At 42.8% G+C, this 22,898-nt stretch overlaps 1 protein-coding gene across 2 annotated transcripts in view; it reads left to right on the plus strand.

The window, feature by feature from the left end:
• Nucleotides 1–16,628, plus strand: part of LOC139424708 (homeobox protein Meis1-like) — a 37,666-nt gene extending 21,038 nt beyond the window's left edge. The window contains exons 9-13 of one of the 2 annotated variants that reach the window (XM_071176792.1): nt 332–408; nt 11,137–11,195; nt 12,503–12,592; nt 13,049–13,146; nt 15,424–16,628. In XM_071176792.1, coding sequence (XP_071032893.1) covers nt 332–408; nt 11,137–11,195; nt 12,503–12,592; nt 13,049–13,107 — 285 coding nt within the window. In that variant the 3' untranslated portion in view covers nt 13,108–13,146; nt 15,424–16,628. Of the gene's footprint in view, nt 1–331; nt 409–11,136; nt 11,196–12,502; nt 12,593–13,048; nt 13,147–15,420 lie in introns of both variants that reach the window. The other variant, XM_071176793.1, reaches the window with a different exon arrangement.
• Nucleotides 16,629–22,898: the final 6,270 nt, after the last annotated feature.

Consider the following 22,898-nt stretch of genomic DNA (forward strand, 5'->3'; position numbering starts at 1 on the left):
TTTCTCCACTTTGGTAAACTCTTTAATTGGCTCACACACACACGCACGCACACACACACACACACACACACACACACACACACACACACACACACACACACACACACACACACACACACACACACACACACCATTAATTATGATTCCATTTCATATTGCCCTAATGAGTCTTTGGAGCCACACCTCCATTTGTCCACGCTAATTAGCAGCTGCCGCTGCTAGTACAGCCACAACGACACAAACAACACAAAAGCCATTTTTTTGTTTTCTTTCAGTTACTATTTCCTTTATATTCATATGGTCTTTCTTTTTCTTTTTCTCGTTGAAACAGCATCCTTACCCTTCGGAAGAGCAGAAGAAACAACTGGCCCAGGACACAGGGTTAACGATCCTACAAGTCAACAATTGGTGAGTTGGATTGGGGTTGTTTGGCGTCTGCATGTGTTTACATGGCAGTAATACTTAGGCCGCGTCTTAAATGGCAACCTATTCCCCATAGGGCTCCGGTAAAAAGTAATGCACTATATAGGGAATGGGATGCCGTTTGGGATGCTGCCTTAGTTAGTTTACTCCACCCCAGGCAACCTGCATCTAATGATTTGAATGATTAATTCCTCTGGGAACACCCGAAAATATCCCCCCTTACAGTCTGTTGGCTTCAGTTAATTGGAAAGAGAGGAAACCTGTAGAATAGTTCCAGTGGTGCTTCGGTGCATTTACTACAGTATTTACTCATCTGAAAGAAGAAAGTAGCACATTTCACTGTACTTTGATCTATTTTATGAATAACTATCCACAGTTATTAACAAAGTATGAGGTAATAGCCTGCCAGGGGTTTAATGCTGTCTGGTTATGGAGGCAAAACATAGACAAGAATGATGATTCAATTACTCTATGAGAAATCTCAGTCTTCACATGTACAGATGTACAGACATCCTATCCAATTGAACCCTAGCCTAGGCGAATATACGCAGCAATATACATTAGCAAATACAGAAAATGCAATCAGTGGTTTATGGTTTAACTCTACACCATTCCAACTACTGTTTAGCCTTTATATGTATGCACTATGCACAGTATTTCCCTATATGTATGCACTATTCACAGTATTTCCCTATATGTATGCACTATGCACAGTATTTCCCTATATGTATGCACTATGCACAGTATTTCCCTATATGTATGCACTATGCACAGTATTTCCCTATATGTATGAACTATGCACAGTATTTCCCTATATGTATGCACTATGCACAGTATTTCCCTATATGTATGCGCTCTGCACAGTATTTCCCTATATGTATGCACTATGCACAGTATTTCCCAATATGCATCTGTCAAAATCAATACCCACAGAACAATCCTCTGTCAATTCTACAGCTGTTGTATGCGCTAATCATCTGCCTATGAACGAACCGGAGTTATACTGGAGCACTGAGGTGGCGTGCCCTAGTAGGGAGTCCACTGTGTGCAGCTCACCCTGCACTATCAGCTCCAACATAAATATCACTGTCATGTCTACCTCTGATAAGCCTCCCAGTAAAGCAATAAAAACAATCACGATTCTCAGAAGTGCTAAAAATAGCCCACATTAACATATGTAGCCTACCCTAACGACATTCATCGCTATTGCAGTTGTTAATGTATATTATAACTTTTTTTATTGCAATTTGTATTGTTTTTATTTCAGTCAATAGTCACGGTGCTCCCCCTATGGTCATTCCACCCCACCACAACCCTTCAATAGTCTTTACTCTGCCTCCACCTCAATTAATTAATCGCTGCCACAGTTGTTATTATGTATATAGTGCTATTTCTATTTCTATCGTTGTTGTTTTATTGCCATTTTCATTCTTTTATTTCACTAAGTCCTGCATGTTGAAGCGCGAAATCATCCACATGTATTTGGTCACATCTTTACCAATGCTGCAGAAATCTGCTCTTAAGCAGTATCCAAATCCATCAGATGTAGTGATCATAATACTGTATAGTGGCTATACAGTGGGGCAAAACAGTATTTAGTCAGCCACCAATTGTGCAAATTCTCCCACTTAAAAATATGAGAGAGGCCTGTAATTTTCATCATAGGTACACTTCAACTATGACAGACAAAATGAGGGAAAAAAATCCAGAAAATCACATTGTAGGATTTTTAATGAATTTATTTGCAAATTATGGTGGAAAATAAGTATTTGGTCACCTACAAACAAGCAAGATTTCTGTCTCTCACAGACCTACTTCTTCTTTAAGAGGCTCCTCTGTCCTCCACTCGTTGCCTGTATTAATGGCACCTGTATTAATGTTTGAACTTGTTATCAGTATAAAAGACACCTGTCCACAACCTCAAACAGTCACACTCCAAACTCCACTATGGCCAAGACCAAAGAGCTGCCAAAGGACACCAGAAACAAAATTGTAGACCTGCACCAGGCTGGGAAGACTGAATCTGCAATAGGTAAGCAGCTTGGTTTGAATAAATCAACTGTGGGAGCAATTATTAGGAAATGGAAGACATACAAGACCACTGATAATCTCCCTCGATCTGGGGCTCCATGCAAGATCTCACCTCGTGGGGTCAAAATGATCACAAGAACGGTGAGCAAAAATCCCAGAACCACACGGGGGGACCTAGTGAATGACCTGTAGAGAGCTGGGACAAAAGTAACAAAGCCTACCATCAGTAACACACTACGCCACCAGGGACTCAAATGCTGCAGTGCCAGACGTATCCCCCTGCTTAAGCCAGTCCGGGCCCGTCTGAAGTTTGCTAGAGAGCATTTGGATGATCCAGAAGAAGATTGGGAGAATGTCATATGGTCAGATGAAACCAAAATATAACTTTTTGGTAAAAACTCAACTCGTCGTGTTTGGAGGAAAAAGAATGCTGAGTTGCATCCAAAGAACACCATACCTACTGTGAAGCATGGGGGTGGAAACATCATGCTTTGGGGCTGTTTTTCTGCAAAGGGACCAGGACGACTGATCCGTGTAAAGGAAAGAATGAATGGAGCCATGTATCATGAGATTTTGAGTGAAAATCTCCTTCCATCAGCAAGGGCATTGAAGATGAAACGTGGCTGGGTCTTTCAGCATGACAATGATCCCAAACACACCGCCCGGGCAATGAAGGAGTGGCTTCGTAAGAAGCATTTCAAGGTCCCGGAGTGGCCTAGCCAGTCTCCAGATCTCAACCCCATAGAAAATCTTTGGAGGGAGTTGAAAGTCCGTGTTGCCCAGCAACAGCCCCAAAACATCACTGCTCTATATGAGATCTGCATGGAGGAATGGGCCAAAATACCAGCAACAGTGTGTGAAAACCTTGTGATAACTTACAGAAAACGTTTGAACTCTGTCATTGCCAACAAAGGCTATATAACAAAGTATTGAGATAAACTTTTGTTATTGACCAAATACTTATTTTCCACCATAATTTGCAAATAAATTCATAAAAAATCCTACAATGTGATTTTCTGGATTTTTTTCCCTCATTTTGTCTGTCATAGTTGAAGTGTACCTATGATGAAAATTACAGGCCTCTCTCATTCTTTTAAGTGGGAGAACGTGCACAATTGGTGGCTGACTAAATACTTTTTTTGCCCCACTGTATCTAGGAAAACCAAAATTCCAAAGGCTGTGCCTAATATATTGTATAAGAGGTCATACATATATGTAAATAATATTTTCTGTTTAATGAGGAGCAACCAGATGCTGCACTTAACACATTTATGAAATTGCCTATTCCATTCCAGTTACTAATAAGCACGCACCCATTAAGAAAAGCACTATACTCTGTCGTAACCGGCCGCGACCGGGAGGTCCGTGGGGCGACGCACAATTGGCCTATCGTCGCCCGGGTTAGGGAGGGCTTGGTCGGTAGGGGTGTCCTTGTCTCATCGCGCACCAGCGACTCCTGTGGCGGGCTGGGCGCAGTGTACGCTAGCCAAGGTGGCCAGGTGCACGGTGTTTCCTCCGGCGCATTGGTGCGGCTGGCTTCCGGGTTGGATGTGCGCTGTGTTAAAGAAGCAGCGGCTTGGTTGGTTGTGTATCGGAGGACGCATGACTTTCAACCTTCGTCTCTCCCGAGCCTGTACGGGAGTTGTAGCGATGAGACAAGATAGTAGCTACTACAACAATTGGATACTACGAAATTGGGGAGAAAAAGGGGTAAAATTTAAAAAAAAATAAAATAAAAAAATTAAAAATAAAATTATTAAAAGCACTATAAAAACGGTTAAATCACTGTGGGCTTATGAGGAATTGAAAAATTGTATGGTTGAGAGGGATGAGGCTACAGGAATAGCAAATAAGTCTGGCTGCACAGCCAGAAACGTAGTGTAAATCGAGAAATCATGTGACTAAACGGAACACAAACAAGAATAAACTGTACTATGAAACAAAGATAAATTATATAAAGAATGATAGTAAAAAGCTTTGGAGCACATTAAATTAAATCTTGGGCAAAAATACTAACTTGGCTCCATTCATTGAATCAGATGGCTCATTCATCACAAAACCCACTGATATTGCCAACTACTTTAATGAGTATTTCATTGGCAAGATTAGTAAACGTAGGCATGACATGCCAACCACAAATTCTGAACCTACACATCCATGCATAACTGACCAAATTATGAAAGACAACTATTGTCATTTTTAATTCCGTAAAGTGAGTGCGGAAGAGGTGAAAATAGTATTGTTGTCTATCAACAATGACACGCCACCTGGGTCTGACAACTTGATGGAACATTTCTGAGGATGATAGCAGACTATATTGCCTCTCCTCTTTGCCATCTATTCAATCTAAGACTACAGGAAAGTGTGTGCCCTCAGGCCTGGAGTGAAGCAACATTAATTATACTACCAAGAATAGCAAAGCACACTTTACTGGATCAAACAGCCGACCAATCAGTCTGTTACCATTTCACAGTAAAGAAATTAACAACATATTTTCAGCACACTTATAGGGAAGGGCATTCGACATGTACGGCACTGATTGGCTGGGAGAAATTGAGAATATAAAGATTGGGGGAGCTGTTTTTTAAGACTTCAGTGCTGCTTTTGACATTATTAATCATAATCTGCTGCTGGAAAAATGTGTGCGTTATGGATTTACATCCCCTGATGTATTGTGCTTCAAGTTACCTGTCTAACAGAACACAGAGGATGTTCTTTAATGGAAGCCTCTCCAACATAATTCAGGTAAAGTCAGGCAATCCCCAGGGCAGCTGTCTAGGGCCCTTACTTTTTAAAATCTTTACTAATGACCTGCAACTGGCTAATGACTCAACACTATACATGTCAGCTACTGAAATGACTGCAACACTTAACAAATACCTGCATTCAGTTTCAGAATGTGTGGCAAGAAATATGTAAGTTAGTCCTAAATATTTCAAAAACTAAAAGCATTGTATTTGGGACAAATCATTCACTAAACCCTAAACCTCAACTAAATCTTGTAATGAATAATGTGGAAATTGAGCAAGTTGAAGAGACTAAACTGCTTGGAGTAACCCTGGATTGTAAACTGTCATGGTGAAAACACATTGATGCAACAGTAGCTAACATGGGGAGAGGTCTGTCCATAATAAATTGCTGCTCTACCTTCTTAACAGCACTATCAAGGCAGGTCCTACAGGCCCTAGTTTTGTCACACCTGGACTGCAGTAGTGTGGTCAGGAGCCACAAAGAGGGACTTAAAATTGGCCCAGAACAGGGCAGCACGGCTGGCCCTTAAATGTACACAGAGAGCTAACATTTATAATATGCATGGACCAAAGTAGAGGAGAGATGGACTTCATCACTACTTGTATTTGTGAGAAGTATTGACATGTTGAATGCACCGAGCTGTCTTTTTGAACTACTAGCACACAGCTCAGACACCCATGAATACTCCACAAGACATACCACCAGAGGTCTATTCACAGTCCCCAAGTCCAGGAAAGACTATTGGAGGTGCACAGTACTAAATAGAGCCATGACTACATGGAACTCTATTCCACGTCAAGTAATTTGTGCAAGCAGTAAAATCTGATTTTAAAAAACAAATGAAAATACATCTTATGTTACAGCGGGGCCTGTGAAGAGACACACACATACACACACATGATAACATACGCACTATACACACACTTACACATGGATTTTGTGTTGTATATGATATGTGGTAGTAGAGTAGTGGCCTGAGGGCACACACTTAATGTGTTCTGAAATCTGTAGTGAAATGTAATGTCATGTTTTTAATTGTATATAACTGCCTTAATTTGGCTGTAACCCAGGAAGACGGGATCCACAATTAATACAAATACATGCGCCACAAAGATCTGAAATCTCAAACTCACTCTTACCTGAATAGTGCAGTAATAATTAGCAAAAACTAGCGAAGATGGCCTGCGGTGTGCCACACTGCCATGTTTATTGGGCGGAAGGTAATGGCTCACACAGAGAGGCCAGGTGCTGTAGCCAGGTAGAGAGGAGAACCCAGCGTGTTCCTGCACACTCAGCTGCAATCAGCACTTATGCCTGCCTGGGTCCTGTTCAGTCAGGCACACCGTAGAAAAATGTCTTACAATGGAAACGAAAAACTGCATCGCTATTGGACAGTGCACAGTAGTACCTTTCCGATTCACTCTGTTTCAAAACTCATACAGAAAGGACATGTCCTGTAGCCAGGTAGAGCGGAGAACCCAGCTTGTTGCTGGTCCACACTCAGCGACACACTTTTCCTCTTTCAAGGACGGTGAGGTCGTGAAACATTGTGTGTGTTCCAAATGGCACCCTATTCCCTTTATATTGCACTACTTTTGACCAGTGCCCCTTACACTCCTTTTGACCATAGGCTCTGGTCAAAAGTTGTGCACTATATAGGGAATAGGGTGCCATTAGGGACACAATCAGGATAGGTTCTCAGGGGCGTTGGTTAGCTGCTCATCCTAGCATGCAGGTAGTAGTACCACACGGGCCCCATGGGAATCAGGGGTGTGAGAGAGGTGGGGTGGGGAATGGAGGGAGAGGAAGAATATAAATAGAGAGGTAGATAGGATGCTTGCACATTCTGGATGGGTGGTGAGGGGTGGGGTATGGGAAATATTGTTTCATTTGATGGAGATTGATGACTTCTTGCAGCAACGCTAATATTGTGTCATCTATTATTTGTCTGTTACCGTGGTAACTTGGCTGGCGAGCTGATTTTCAGAGGGAGTCCAGGTTTTTCTCTTGCATTATGCTGAGAAATACAAATGAATTTGCAAGTTTAGCCAACTTTGCTTTCAGAAAACTGCAAATGAGGCATTCTTGTTGGTGTCTCTCCCATGTATGCTTTTAAATGGACATGTGCGTGTGTGTGTGTGTGTATTTCTATGTTCTACCAGTATCTGTGTGTGTCTGTCTGTGTATGGAGAGATGGCGGGTTCACAGTTTAGTTAATGGAAACACTCCTCTGAGTTTGGCGAGAGGTACCCACTGATGGTTGTAAGGGGGGTAAGGGGGGGTTTAGTGATGAGGTAATGGCCTCCCACTGTTCAACAACAGAGCCTAATGTTGCCGTGGGGAGTTATAGGTGACGCCCGCGTATGTCCTTTTTTTTTTGAATCACACACAGACACACAAATGTGCACACACACACACACACAGACACATGCATGGTTGTGCGTATGCACGTATGTATGTGTACAAGCACGCTGGCACACATGCGCGCACGCACACACACACACACACACACACACACACACACACACACACACACACACACACACAAGTACTGTTCTTGGAATCGCCGGCTGCGGTGGAGCGTTACACATATTCGAGCGTGTGTGTAGGAATTCAGAGCCGTTTGGCCTCTCAACTCAGCGGCTGGCGCTGACGTTTTTTCTCCCATTTTTTCTATGTCCTCTTTGGAATTTATGTGGTGGAAAAAGTACTACATTGTCATACTTGAGTTAAAGTCAAGATACCTTAATAGAAAATGACTGAAGTAAAAGTGGAAGTCACCCAGTGAAATACTACTTGTGTAAAAAGTGTAAAAGTATTTGGTAAAAAATATACTTAAGTATCAAAAGTAAATGTATAAAACATTTCAATTCCATATTTGTATATATATACATATACTTCTTCTTAACCAAAGAAGGCGACACCATTTTCTTGTTTTTTATTATTATGGAGAGACAGGAGCACACTCCAACACTCCAACATAATTTACAAACAACGCATGTGTGTTTAGTGCACCAGATCAGCGGCAGTAGGGATGACCATGGATGTTCTCTTGATAAGTGTGTGAATTGGAGCATTTTCCTGTGCTGCTAAGTTTTCAAAGTACTTTTGGGTGTCAGGGAAAATAATGTATGAGTAAAAACTATATTATTTTCTTTAGGAATGTAGTGAAGTATAAGTAAAAGTTGTCAAAAATATAAATAGAAAAGCAAAGTACAGAGTGCACAAAAAACGACTTAAGTAGTACTTTAAAGTACTTTTACTTAAGTACTTTACACCACTGATTTAAATGAAGCAGCAGCACATTCAATTTCCTCGACATACACATGCATTGCATAGTCATCGTTCAATTGACATTAATTACGTACTGTTAGTGCTTTGAATATACTGTACATGCATGGGCTCGTTTATCAGTCACATACTAAGTGCAGTAGGATAGGTTGCGGAGAGGTTGTGGAGAGGTTGCCGAAGCGTTTAAGTCCCCCCCACCTCATAACAGGGCCATATGCTGATTGGAACAGGTGAGAAGGGGGGGGGGGGGGGGGGGTGATGTCAATGGCGTTTTCACAGCAAACAGCTGGACTGGTTTATTCAAACACACCCAAGGGCGGTCGTGCAAGGGGGGAGTTGTGGGGGGACTGAGGGGGAGGGGAGGGGGGGAGGGGGAAGCTGACCTGAGAATGACACCCGGGGAGGTGGGTTTAGGGGCCATTTTACGACCAGGGGAGCCCAGACTGCAGGGGAGCGCTCGTTTATTTTAATCCTCACAGGAGAGGCGTTTCACCGTGCTGAGGCTCCAGCTCTGCAGCCTGCAGTGGACGAGAACAGATGCCACCGCACCAAATTAGCTAAAGGATATTTCAGTTGTTGGGGTTGTCCTTTCTTGGGGGCATTACTTTAAACAGAAAATGCTTTTCGGTCTGTGTTTTTATGTGTACATTTGATGGTGCTTGGTGGTGAGGTAGTATTTATAAAGTTGTGGATCAGGGTTGGAGTCAATTCCATTTCAATTCAGGAAGTGAAAGTAAAGGGAAGGCTTTTCAATGCAATAGTTCCTGAGATGATTGAATTGAAATGAAATTGACCCTAACCCTATTGTGGATACCCTGGCTGAATCTAGAAGTGCTTACTTCACTACACGCTAAGCGTACAAGTTCATATCACACAAAGCCGTCGTAAAATAATGTCTTTCTGAAGAAAAACAACGCTTTTCAAAAGTGGAGGGTTTTTACAACACGTCTAGTCAGAAGAATAGGCCTCTATTGTGGGAGTGGGAGCCAGAGAGGGGTGGATGGTCGCACTTATTGTGCGCTGGGAAGCGGAGGGCTGAAGCAGGGCCATAAACGCAGTCCCATGGTGTGAAGGGTTCGCGGAGGGGTGAAACTGTTAACTCCCTAACAGAGGACGCAGCCTTGGCCGCGCCACATGGCGCTCTATTCCCCCTTTCATTGGCTGCTTAAAAGGCGGAGCTAGGGGGTGTGTGGTGGCGCCCGGGCTCTCACACAAACAGTGCGCCCCACAGCCTATCCACCCCTTTCTCTCCCTCTATCTCTCTCTCCTTTGAGACCCCTAACACTACATACACCCCCTGTGCTCACCACCATGATTCGTCACAGTATCATCAAGGAAATGTCCTTCTTGTGGTTTTTTTGTGGAAGCACTCTGGCCTAAGGGACTTTGCGCCTCATTTGTCGAGGCTTTGTTGATATGAAAGTAATTGGTTCCCCTTTATTTTTATGGTTCTATCACCCAAAACATCACCTAATAGCCACGTTTTATTGTCTGATAGATATACAGTATGTTATTACACTGAAAAAGCATGCAGCTCTAGATAGGCTTCGTCATATGACTCGGTTTTCTCGTTCAGTTTCGGCCTCTTCTCCTCACTTCTCTCTTAGTGTCTTCTTCTCCCCCTCATCTTCACCCCCCCACTCCTCCTCCCACTCCTCCGCCCCCCTGCCACCCCCTGCTTCTGCCTTTTTTCAGGCCCTGCTGAAAGGAGTGTTGTGGCTTTTGTTTCCCTGAAAAGGAAACCCGTTCCTCCCCTTTTCGCTTCTCTCTTTTTTTCCCGAAGAAAAAGATGAAATGGAACCATCCCGCCAGGGGTAAAAAGGCAGGGGGACATAAATCAAGTTGGAACCACTGAGCTTTCACTCCCCGGGTCGGCAGGGGTCACGGGGCGGGTTCACAAGGCTTTAGGCTGAGCAAGACCAGAGTGCTCCTCTGCCGAGGGCGCTGGGTCACGGGGCCGCCAGGGTCAAAGTTCAGGGATCATGCATACCAGAATGATGGCTTTCAAGAGCACATTTATACTTAGAGGGGACGTGTATGAATGTAGGGCAACTCTCTGCAAACATTGCTATTCCGTAATGCACCTCAGGTAATACACTAGTACTTGAGGACTTTACTTAATCAGTGCTTGGTGTATTTTATGTATTGAAAAGCTAAATAGAATTTTGCTGTGACATGAAATGTTTTGGACTTAAAGGACCAACATTTTCAGAGACAGTATATCAAGTGTCTACTGTATTGGTGGATATCAAAGAAGTGTCTGCTTCCACCAGCAGCGGCCGTTTGCTATGAACTCATAGATATTCCAGGTGTTTGGTTTGATAAGAATCACAGTTACTGTCCAAGAAGCCATTTTTTTTTTCTTTGAAAGCCACAGTTTGAGAGGAAGTTGAGGTTTCCACGTTCTTTTAGTGAAGTGTAGACCAGACGCCTGGACAACGTCAGGCAACCATCGCTGACAGCGAGTCTTTTTTTCTTCTCGTAACGCCAAAGTCGAATGAATGCTTTTCCTCTGTGGTCCCGAAACAGTACATTGAAATCATATGCTGCTCGCCAGGCCTCATTTATAACCTGTTGCTGTCTTCTCTCTCCTCCACTGCCCTCCCCTATTCCCTCCCTCCCTCATTCCCTCTCTTTCAGGTTCATCAACGCGAGACGAAGAATTGTACAGCCCATGATCGACCAGTCCAATAGAGCAGGCAAGTCTCCCGTCAAATTTGAGGGGTTTCAATTCATGTGGTAAAGCTTTTTCACTTCAAGTCAACGCAGGAATATGAACTCGTCAAGTAAACAGGTGAACATAGATCAAAACAAATCTTAAAACATCTCAATTTTTTTTTACATGAATTAAAACATAAATGAATCGTTGGTGTACTTCTCCTGCTACTATCTCCAGTATTTTGCCCCTTCTGGTCTTCAATGTGTTTAACTGAACGGACGGACGGACTTAACTACGGGAGTGAAGGGCCACTAAAACCCAGAGGATTAGCCCAGACAAAGACGCTAATCACTTTGACTAGCCAGCCCATTGAACGTTTAACCTTAGATTAAAAAACAAACAAGGTGCAAGTGAAACTGAAGCTAAAATATGACCAGTCGTTTTCCTTAGCTATTTTACAAATTGAAATGTAATTTCAGAATTAAAACTTTTTCATAAATAAACACACGTTGTCTACTGTAAAAAGTTGTTGAGTAGGATTTTGGTTCACTTCGTTAGTCTCTCTCTCTCTTTCCCCCCTCTCTCTCTCTATCTTCCTCTCTCTCCCTCTCTGCTAAAGACAGAGCAGTCCCCTGGCACATGCCTTGTTTTGGAGCTGCTGTAAAATTTATGACCTGTGATGAGGGTTAGGGGTTAGGGTTGCATTAGGGGGACTCTGTAAAGTTCAAAGACGGACCGAGGAGCTTGAACTGTTGCTCCGGCTCATGTAACCAGAACCAGCTCTCTACCTGAGGCTGCCTACACTTTATGATATGAGGGAGACAGAAAGCCGAATCACAGCCCCTTCCTCTGCCACTAATTGTTCCATAAGCGATAGTGGATGGATTAAATAGTAACCTGGTGGAAAAGTAGTTCCTTAATTACGTACTATAATCATAGTTAAGTGGTTCGCTTAAACGCGCGTTTAATGAGTCAAAGTGTTGTTATAAGTGACTTATCTCCCATTTACAGTGCTGCTGTGTATTTCGAGGTAATTACGTTCAAGTTGCCAGAACAGTAATCTATTTGCTGATATCAAGTTGCTCTTTCACAGCATAAGCCATAAGGACAACATGATATTAACTCTTACCAATACAAACAAAGTCATTTGTTAGTAATTAAGCCTGTTGATGAAGAAAATTACCTACCAAATAATCTTGTAATTAGAGGATAATAGTGAGAGAATAATGAGGACAGACCAAACCAGGAAAGGGAGGGGGACGTTTTATGGGGGCGCACCGGTAATTAAAACTTATGCAATATTCTAATTAGCAATTCCTTCTGTCTCGGCCTGTGTTTTTTCGCCAGTGACTGGAGGAGGGCCCTACACCCCAGATGGTCAACCAATGGGAGGGTTCGTAATGGACGGCCAGACACACATGGGAATCAGACCACCTGGTAAAGACTCCTATCTCTTAACTCCTACGTCCCAGACACACACATACACACGCGCACACATGCACATATGCACACATGCACGCACAAACACACACACACACACACACACACACACACACACACACACACACACACACACACACACACACACACACACACACACACACACACACACACACACACACACACACACACACACACACACATACTTTTGAGTCCCTCAACACACACCATGGACCTGACTGGTTCCCTGTCACAGTATAATTTACTCACCCTATCTCCCCTGCCCTCCCTCTCCCCCTACAGTCTTGACCAGGTGTGACCAGTCACATTGCAATATTTGCATTGCCTCACCTCACTGACCCAAATAATAAGTCTTTGTCCTCTTCATCTCTATTCCCCTTCTCTTCCCCCATCCTCACAACTCTCTAATTTGTCCCTCTTCTCTCCCCGTAGGGCCCATGGGTGGGATGGGCATGGGTATGGGCGTGGAGGGACAGTGGCACTACATGTGACCCCTTGCGGACTTAGCACAGAGCCCAAAGGGACGCACTGTAAGTATCAAGCATCCACATTAATGTAGACGTATTCGTATTTACAATAAAAGTGACTCCAAAATATCAAAACATGATTTACCATTCATTTGGGCACAAAATAATCTTAAACACAATCAAAACAAACAGCAAATGCATCCAGTTTGTAGAGTCACAAGCTTGATGTAATCATTGCGTACTAGGAATATGGGGCGAAATACTAAACTTTTGACTACTTCACAAATAAGTGAATTTGTCCCAATACTTTTGAATTTCTAAACGGTTCGCCCCGGTATGGATGAAAATACCCTCACATTAAAGCTGACAGTCTGCACTTTAACCCCATAGTCATTGTATCATTTCAAATCCAATGTGCTGGAATAGAGAGCCAAAACGACAACAAAATGTGTCACTGTCCCAATACTTTTCCGAGCTCACAGCATCACGAAGAAGGTACAAGGCATGCTAGCACGGACACACAGAGACAGAGTGTACGGTACATGAACGCAGCATGAAGCTACTGCCACGTTGCAGCAGGATGAAAAGGCAAAAGCTAATTGACTTGGTCTAAATGAAATATGTACACGCTGGTGGTGTGACCAATCGATTTATTTGACTGGTCACGTGGACAGAAATGACCACCTTTCCTTGCTCCCGCTTCTCACACGCACTGTGGGAAAGAACCTGCTATGGCCGTCCACTGTCAAAGGGTCAACCATCGGAGAGAGAAAAAGAAAGAAAGCATAGTCGACTTCTCAGACGTGCATGTTTAGAAACAGCCGGAGTGAACGCTCGATGGAAAGCCGTAGTGCTAACGAATTTGTCACGTGACAATTGTTAATGGGGTAGGAGGCGGCGTCCGAAATCCTATGGGAACAGGAGCAAGACCGACACAGGCCGAGAGTCAATCTTCCTCTGCCGTCTACTGAGTGATGGTGGCATCCAGCTCCCTCACAGTTGCATTTCGGCCCTATTGAGTGGCTAATTAAAGTAAAGCTCTCAAAGATTGCGGGGTCAATTTAATCATAAGAGATGAGCGATATTCTTTTACGTTCCCATTGAATGAATTGATCATTAACGAGGGACGTGAAATGGTTTCCCCGCCTTATTTGATTAAGGGCTCCAGTTCCTTCATAAGATGTTTTCATTAAGCCCGGCAAACGGGGAAGATTAAGCGAGCCGCTTACGGCCGAGACTGGAGAGAGACTCGAGACTCGTCGGGTTTTTTCCTAATACGGTCACTCGGCGACATTACTTCGAAACCAAAGTCAATTAAAGACTCCTCAGAAGGAGCATTTACGTTTTCTTCCCCTTGCGATTATTGAGCTTATGGGTCCTTGGGAAACAATGCACCTGTCAGTTCAGATCCGAAGCAAGCCATGCAGAAGCCCCCCGGACCCCTCTGCACTGCAGAAATGACTGTTCCCTGGTCGTTTGGCCCTCTTCTTTCTTTTCTTCTTATTCCGCAAAATTAGCCAAGGCTGGGCAAAATCGTCCTTTTTCTCTTCCCAGACAATAGGCGATTACGGGCCCACAAATTAACGAGCGTACAGGATTATTCCCCCCCCCCCCCCCCCCGTACAAAATGTTTCTCTCTACCCAGAAACCCCCTCAGGCATCCTTTGGTGAACTTCCTCACTGACCCCTGTGCGTTGCCCTAACACCGCTGGAGGCCATTGTTTAAAGGAGCCTCTCCGCCAATTATTCGGCCAAGGTTTGCTAACATCGTTCCAAGGGGTCAGGGTTGCCATCTTTTGAGGGGAGCACCAGTGAAGGGACTCATGAGAAAGAAAGAAAACGAAAGAGAAGAAAGAGAGAATAAGGCTTCGGGGGCGTTTAGCCTCTGCTCTCTATCGGGAAGTAGCGCCTGTTGATTGGGTCCCCTGGTGTCAGTGAAACAGAATGGGTCAGCCACGCTGCTCTCTTGCTCAGCCGCAGAGTGCTGCACTCTAGCCAGCTCTAAATTGCTCAACCAGTGGCCTCTTTTTCCTCCCTCCTCCTCTCATTTCCTTCATGAACACTGATCTAAGAGTTAGTGGGATAGGGGAAATCCATTTGTCCCGACATGTCACCCCATTGTAGTGCCGCTTCACTGCACACAGTACATGTCTCTGTGGGAGTTAAAGTAACCGTGCACAGTGCTGTAGTTTTAAACTAACACTACACAGTGTTATGGTGTTGAAGTAACACCACACAGTGTTATAGAGTTAAAGTAACACTACACAGTTTTATTGCTAAAGTAACTTTTTACACACTGGTGTTGTTTTCAATTTTACTCATTGTTTGTTTCCCCAGCAGAACTGCCAGGTATTCCAGAGGACGGCGTGTCCCATGGCGGTCGGATCAGCACGGATATGCGCATCACTCTGACCTTCACTGGTGCCCCTACCATCACCTCTACCCTCACACCAACCACCCCCACCGCTGGGGCATGATCTCTCAGTGTTGCCCCTCCCTCCGTGACTCTTCCGGGACCCAGCGATATCGATTGCGCTAGTGCCCAGCCCAAACTCACCACCATTACCTGACTGTTTGTCAGTAGGGCTGGTGCCACCCCCCCCCCCTTTCCAACTTCCCCCATTTCCTTCAAGTGGTTCAGTCTGAGTAGCCACTGTTGCTGAACCACCATCGTGACTATGAGAGGCCTTGGAAACCCTATCATGCCTTGTGAAGACTTCTGACGTTGTGAAGACTTCTGACGTTGTGAAGACTTCTGACGTTGTGAAGACTTCTGACGTTGTGAGGACTTCTGACGTTGTGAAGACTTCTGACGTTGTGAGGACTTCTGACGTTGTGAAGACTTCTGACGTTGTGAAGACTTCTGACGTTGTGAAGACTTCTGACGTTGTGAAGACTTCTGACGTTGTGAAGACTTCTGACGTTGTGAAGACTTCTGACGCTGTGAGGACTTCTGACGCTGTGAGGACTTCTGACGTTGTGAGGACTTCTGACGTTGTGTGGACTTCTGACGCTGTGAGGACTTCCCTTCTGGGGACTACAATTACTGGAGCTCTCCAGTGGACACCTCAATACTCTGTTAATTCAACCAATACAAACAAACACTTAGTCCTTCACTTTTCCCTTCTCTGCTGCATTGCATGGACAGTTATAGAGGGTGAAGACACTCTTGTCTTGGCAGTGGACTTGTAAGCAAGAGAAGAAGCCGATGTCCGTATTTTACTGGGGGGTCTTTTTAAAACAACAAACACCCTGGAAACCATTCTTCTTCTTCTTTTTTTTTTATATTGAAATTGTTGTAATTGTGGAAAATTACAATAAGGTGAGGCAATAGTGTCCTGTTTACAGTTTTACCACAAACTCTCTACGGACGAGTAACGATAACTATTGCAAGTGCTCTGGTATTGCTTTGCCGTACTGTGCTGTTTTTCAAAAAAAGGACTTGTCTTGTCTAATTCACACTATGTGTGTGAGTCTTTTTTCATAGACTTTTATCTCCTACCCCCACGAATCTCTTTGCGTTTGAAAATAAAAAATAAGTTACAGGACCAGTTTCTCTCAGTTTGCTGTATGAACAACACAGAAAGGAACCATTTCAATGCTTTGAGGTCCTGTCATACAATTTACGCATATTATGTGGTAAAGAGCTTTGTAACACTTAAGTAACTAGAGTGTAATTACATATTTCCTTGCTACATGTAGCCTATAAGAGTAGTAATTACAGGGCTACGACACCGGTATGAGTGCAACTCAATGTAAAGTGCTACCAAAACCCCAGTTAGTAACCCAGACAGTTAGTAGGAGGGTACAGCTTGGTACAGTACAGTGATGGGAAAAATGACACAGTAGATTTCCTGCCTAGCGGCTGCCCCCTTCCCTGCTTCGCCTGGGTTGCTCTGTATTTATTGACTAATTACTTTGTTTGACTCACCCGACTGTGGTGGAAAGGGCTTATGCAGACACAGATTGTGTCCCAAATGGCACCCTATATGGTGCACTTGTTTTGACTAGGCCTGATAGGGCTCTGGTCCAAAGTGCCATATAATATATGGAATGTGGTGCCATTTGTGACGCATCCTCAGTGTTGGTGGCGTGGGTAAGAACAGAGAAGGGTCGCTATCTCTCGCTCTTTGGTTTCTCAGCTGCTGTGTGAGGTGTGGCTGAAGGAAGCAGGCTGTTGAGGCCAAAAGGTTATTCTGAATGACGGACGCTGTGGTCACGTCCGAACCCCCGACGAGAACAGACCAGGTGGGCTTTGAAGGTCCACTAAATGAACAAGCACATTGCTCTAAGCTTCTTGTTCTTGTCTTTCAATATCTCGGAATAATACATTAGAAACTTAGCTAAGACCCATAGTCTCTCAGGTTTGAATCACAATGTGAGAAAACAAGGTTTAAACCCAAATCAACTGTTGTGGCGAATAGAATGTTTGAGGATTACTTGAGGATACGGGGAAGCATAATGTGGTATAGATGTGAAACTCCCGCATCACTACTAATAAAATATCTGCTGGAATGCACTTGACTGAAATCCAACCCCTCCCAAGCTGTGGCTACTTGTACTCTTGCTGCAACAGGGACAAAACAAATATGCTGACGCTGAAACATGGTATTGTACTATATATAGACAGAGGCCTACTATTTATATGACATATTGTTATTGTGGCATCCTCCCGCATGAGAAACATGACATACAGTGCCTTGCGAAAGTATTCGGCCCCCTTGAACTTTGCAACCTTTTGCCACATTTCAGGCTTCAAACATAAAGATATAAAACTGTATTTTTTTGTGAAGAGTCAACAACAAGTGGGACACAATCATGAAGTGGAACGACATTTATTGGATATTTCAAACTTTTTTAACAAATCAAAAACTGAAAAATTGGGCGTGCAAAATTATTCAGCCCCCTTAAGTTAATACTTTGTAGCGCCACCTTTTGCTGCGATTACAGCTGTAAGTCGCTTGGGGTATGTCTCTATCAGTTTTGCACATCGAGAGACTGACATTTTTTCCCATTCCTCCTTGCAAAACAGCTCGAGCTCAGTGAGGTTGGATGGAGAGCATTTGTGAACAGCAGTTTTCAGTTCTTTCCACAGATTATCGATTGGACCGTGCTTCTACACCTGCATTGCTTGCTGTTTGGGGTTTTAGGCTGGGTTTCTGTACAGCACTTTGAGATATCAGCTGATGTACGAAGGGCTATATAAATAAATTTGATTTGATTTGATTTGATTTGATTTGATTCAGGTCTGGACTTTGACTTGGCCATTCTAACACCTGGATATGTTTATTTTTGAACCATTCCATTGTAGATTTTGCTTTATGTTTTGGATCATTGTCTTGTTGGAAGACAAATCTCCGTCCCAGTCTCAGGTCTTTTGCAGACTCCATCAGGTTTTCTTCCAGAATGGTCCTGTATTTGGCTCCATCCATCTTCCCATCAATTTGAACCATCTTCCCTGTCCCTGCTGAAGAAAAGCAGGCCCAAACCATGATGCTGTCACCACCATGTTTGACAGTGGGGATGGTGTGTTCAGCTGTGTTGCTTTTACGCCAAACATAACGTTTTGCATTGTTGCCAAAAAGTTCAATTTTGGTTTCATCTGACCAGAGCACCTTCTTCCACATGTTTGGTGTGTCTCCCAGGTGGCTTGTGGCAAACTTTAAACAACACTTTTTATGGATATCTTTAAGAAATGGCTTTCTTCTTGCCACTCTTCCATAAAGGCCAGATTTGTGCAATATACGACTGATTGTTGTCCTATGGACAGAGTCTCCCACCTCAGCTGTAGATCTCTGCAGTTCATCCAGAGTGATCATGGGCCTCTTGGCTGCATCTCTGATCAGTCTTCTCCTTGTATGAGCTGAAAGTTTAGAGGGACGGCCAGGTCTTGGTAGATTTGCAGTGGTCTGATACTCCTTCCATTTCAATATTATCGCTTGCACAGTGCTCCTTGCGATGTTTAAAGCTTGGGAAATCTTTTTGTATCCAAATCCGGCTTTAAACTTCTTCACAACAGTATCTCGGACCTGCCTGGTGTGTTCCTTGTTCTTCATGATGCTCTCTGCGCTTTTAACGGACCTCTGAGACTATCACAGTGCAGGTGCATTTATACGGAGACTTGATTACGCACAGGTGGATTGTATTTATCATCATTAGTCATTTAGGTCAACATTGGATCATTCAGAGATCCTCACTGAACTTCTGGAGAGAGTTTGCTGCACTGAAAGTAAAGGGGCTGAATAATTTTGCACGCCCAATCTTTCAGTTTTTGATTTGTTAAAAAAGTTTGAAATATCCAATAAATGTCGTTCCACTTCATGATTGTGTCCCACTTGTTGTTGACTCTTCACAAAAAAATACAGTTTTATATCTTTATGTTTGAAGCCTGAAATGTGGCAAAAGGTCGCAAAGTTCAAGGGGGCCGAATACTTTCGCAAGGCACTGTACACTACACTATCCACTACCAACGATGCTTAATAGTGAGAAGGCCTATAATACAGCATATTTTCAGTCCCTCAAATTCCATGCAAGACGCATTGTCTTGCATGGAATTTGAGGGACTGAAAATATGCTGATACTTACTAAAACATGATCTTCTACTATAGACATAGGCCTACGATTTACATGATATCCTTTTGTGAGACTCTCCAGAGACAAATTATATCCACTATCCACTACCAAGACACTCAATAGTGAGAAAGGCCTAGCTATATACAAATGAGAGTCTTCCCTGGAATTTGAGGGGGGAAAAATAGATTTGCGTCAATCTGCCCCAAACACTTAAATGGGGTGATTAGTTCCTGCTCACGCTCTACTTCTCCCTCTCAATAGATGCACTCTCCCAATCCTCTGGGAGTTCCCTAGATACACCTTATTTCAAAGCCGGCGGCCACAAAAGGAATCATTTATCTTCCTCTTAAAATCAATTTACTAATTTGGTTTGAGGACAGAAGGATATTGTGGAATTTTCGGTTGGTTATCGACTTTTATCAAGTGTCGAGATTATGAGAGAATGAGGCTGCCACAAATTTTATTTTTTGCCACAAATGTAATTTTTTTTTAAAAGAAGAAAATAGCACCATAATGTTTATGAAAATGTAACTCTTTCTTGTCAAGATTCCCCCCTCATCTCTCTGCTCCTCATGATTCCACTGCAAGTCTCACATTCCTGAGTGACATGGCTGTCTACTCCGATAAAGCCAACGTGAACTAAGCCCCATGTTTGACTGCCATCTTTAGGGGATTTTGGAAACTGCCTTCATCTGACTGTTTTTCACAACTACGGCAGCGTTCCAAATGGCACCCTATTCACTACATAGTACACTATTTTTGACCAGGGCTCTGGTCAAAACTAGTGCACAATATAAAGAATAGGGTGCCATTTAGGACGCTACCTAAATGTGTGATTATAGCAGATTTCCTCCAGCTGAGGATTCATCATGCCACTTTGTAACCACTTCATTAAATATGCTTAAAGTGCTGTGTAAACAACAAATATAAAATACATAAAGTTTGCGTGGGGCCACTTTAGGGATTATGGTATGTGGCAATTGCAGTGTTGATTTATTACAAAGTAATAAATGAAGAACTAAGCAAAAATCAATCAACAAAGTAGTGATATACAGTGCCTTCAGAAAGCATTCATACCCCTTGACATTTTCTACATTTTGTTGTGTTACAGCCTGCATTTTAAATTGATTAAATTTAGATGTTGTGTCACTGGCCTACACACAATACCCCATCATAATGTCAAAGTGGAATTACGTTTTTACAAGTTTTTACAAATTAGTTAAAAATTAGTCAGTAAGTAGCAGGGCTGTCCCATTCTGTTTTACTGACACCACTGACACCAAGTCCCTACAAAGATACAGGCGTCCTTCCTAACTCAGTTGCCGGTGATGAAGGAAACCACTCAGGGATTTCACCACTTTAAAACAGTTACAGAGTTTAATGGCTGTGATAGGAGAAAATTTAGTATGGATCAACATTGTAGTTAGTCCACAATACTAACCTAATTGACAGAGTGAAAAGAAGGAAGCCTGTAGTGTATACAAATATTCTGTTTATAATAAGGCACTAAAGTAAAAAAATTAACTTCATGTCCTAAATACAAAGCTTTATGTTTGGGGCACTTCCAACACAACACATCACTGAGTACAACTCTTCATTTTTTTCAGGCATGGTGGCTGCATCATGTTATGGGTATGCTTGTCATCGGCAAGGACTAGGGAGTAAAAAAAACAAAAAACTAAACAGAATAGAGCTGAGCACAAGCAAAATTCTAGAGGAAAACCTTGTTCTGACTGCTTTCCAACAGACACTGGGAGACAAATTCACCTTTCAGGAGGACAATTACCTAAAACAGAAGACCAAATATACATTGGAGTTGCTTACCAAGACGACATTGAATGTTCCCGAGTGACCTAGTTACAGTTTTGACTTAAACCAACTTGAAAATCTATGGCATGACTTGAAAATGACTGTCCAGCAATGATCATCAACCAACTTGACATTTTAAAAAGAATAATGTGCAAATATTGTACAATCCAGTTGTGCAAAGCTCTTAGAGACTTCTTAAAGCTGTAATCGCTGTCAAAGGTAATTCTAACATGTATTGAATGCTTATGTAAATTAGATATTTCTGTATTTCATATTCAATACATTTGCAAAAATTTCTAAAAACATGTTTTCACTTTGTTAATATTAAAATCTATTTAATCAATGTGGAATACGTCGAGGGTTAAATATACTTTTTGAAAGCACTGTATCTAGTCCATCTAATCCATCACAATTAAGTTTCATTTGAATTTAGATCTACAATGAAACCCAGACTTAAACAGAATAAATCAGATGCACACAAGTAATGCTAATGGGAATCAAGATGAGGACTGGTGACATCTCCGAGCCAGTGTGTAAATAGCCTTTGTATTTGATGCAACTAGGAGAAGCAGTCACCCTGAAACAATGGATGGAATCAGCAGGCCACGACCCCTGGGGCCCTGGGGGCCCGACATGCAGTGACGGATGACTTGGTCTCCTGAGGTGGGTCACTGCTCTGGTTCTCTGTGTGTCAGGGTGCTGCAGGGGCCAAGGCATGGCCACCACCTCACCTCAGCCTGGACCTACCAGAGGAAAGAGGAGGAAGAGGAAGATTTCCTCTTTATCTGGGGAATATTTTATTTAGTTCACTTCAAATAAATTAAATTGGATGAAATGAATTTCTGTTCATTTCAATTTCAATTCACTAAAACTCAATTAGATTCCATTCAAATGCATGTCACAAGTTCAGAGCAACTGCAAACCACTGAAAGCTACACGACTAGTTTTGTCTTCTGAATTCTCCACATAGTCACATGCAGCGATTTCACAAGTCTTGACTAGTAATGTCAATATCTCATTACTAATGTTGTAAAGTTCAGAAGTGAACATTCCGTGAAAGGTACAAAATATTTTGACAGAAAAATTCCTTGCAGACTGACATGCAAACTATGGCATGCTGGTACAAGCAGCAGAAACTTCCAGAACATTGAGAGATGGTTAGGTAAAAGTTGTTATCGGGTTCCGAGTGATAAAGTGAGTTAGACTGACAATGTTATCTCTGTGAGGACAGATAGAGTGGCTAATATCTGTGCTGGTTGGCCACCCAAGGCAACTAATACCTTAATGCCCTCAAGAAAATAATTTGGTCGCTGTTTCAAACATGCACAAAAACAATCAATCACTCTTGTCTGTGTTACATGTATTGGGCCCGTTTTTCAAAGTAAATGTAAGGAAGGCTAATAGAAAAATGCAAAATGTCCGGAAAAAATTGT

Source organism: Oncorhynchus clarkii, chromosome 13 (assembly GCF_045791955.1).
Source record: "Oncorhynchus clarkii lewisi isolate Uvic-CL-2024 chromosome 13, UVic_Ocla_1.0, whole genome shotgun sequence".
NCBI classification, from domain to species: Eukaryota; Metazoa; Chordata; class Actinopteri; order Salmoniformes; family Salmonidae; genus Oncorhynchus; species Oncorhynchus clarkii.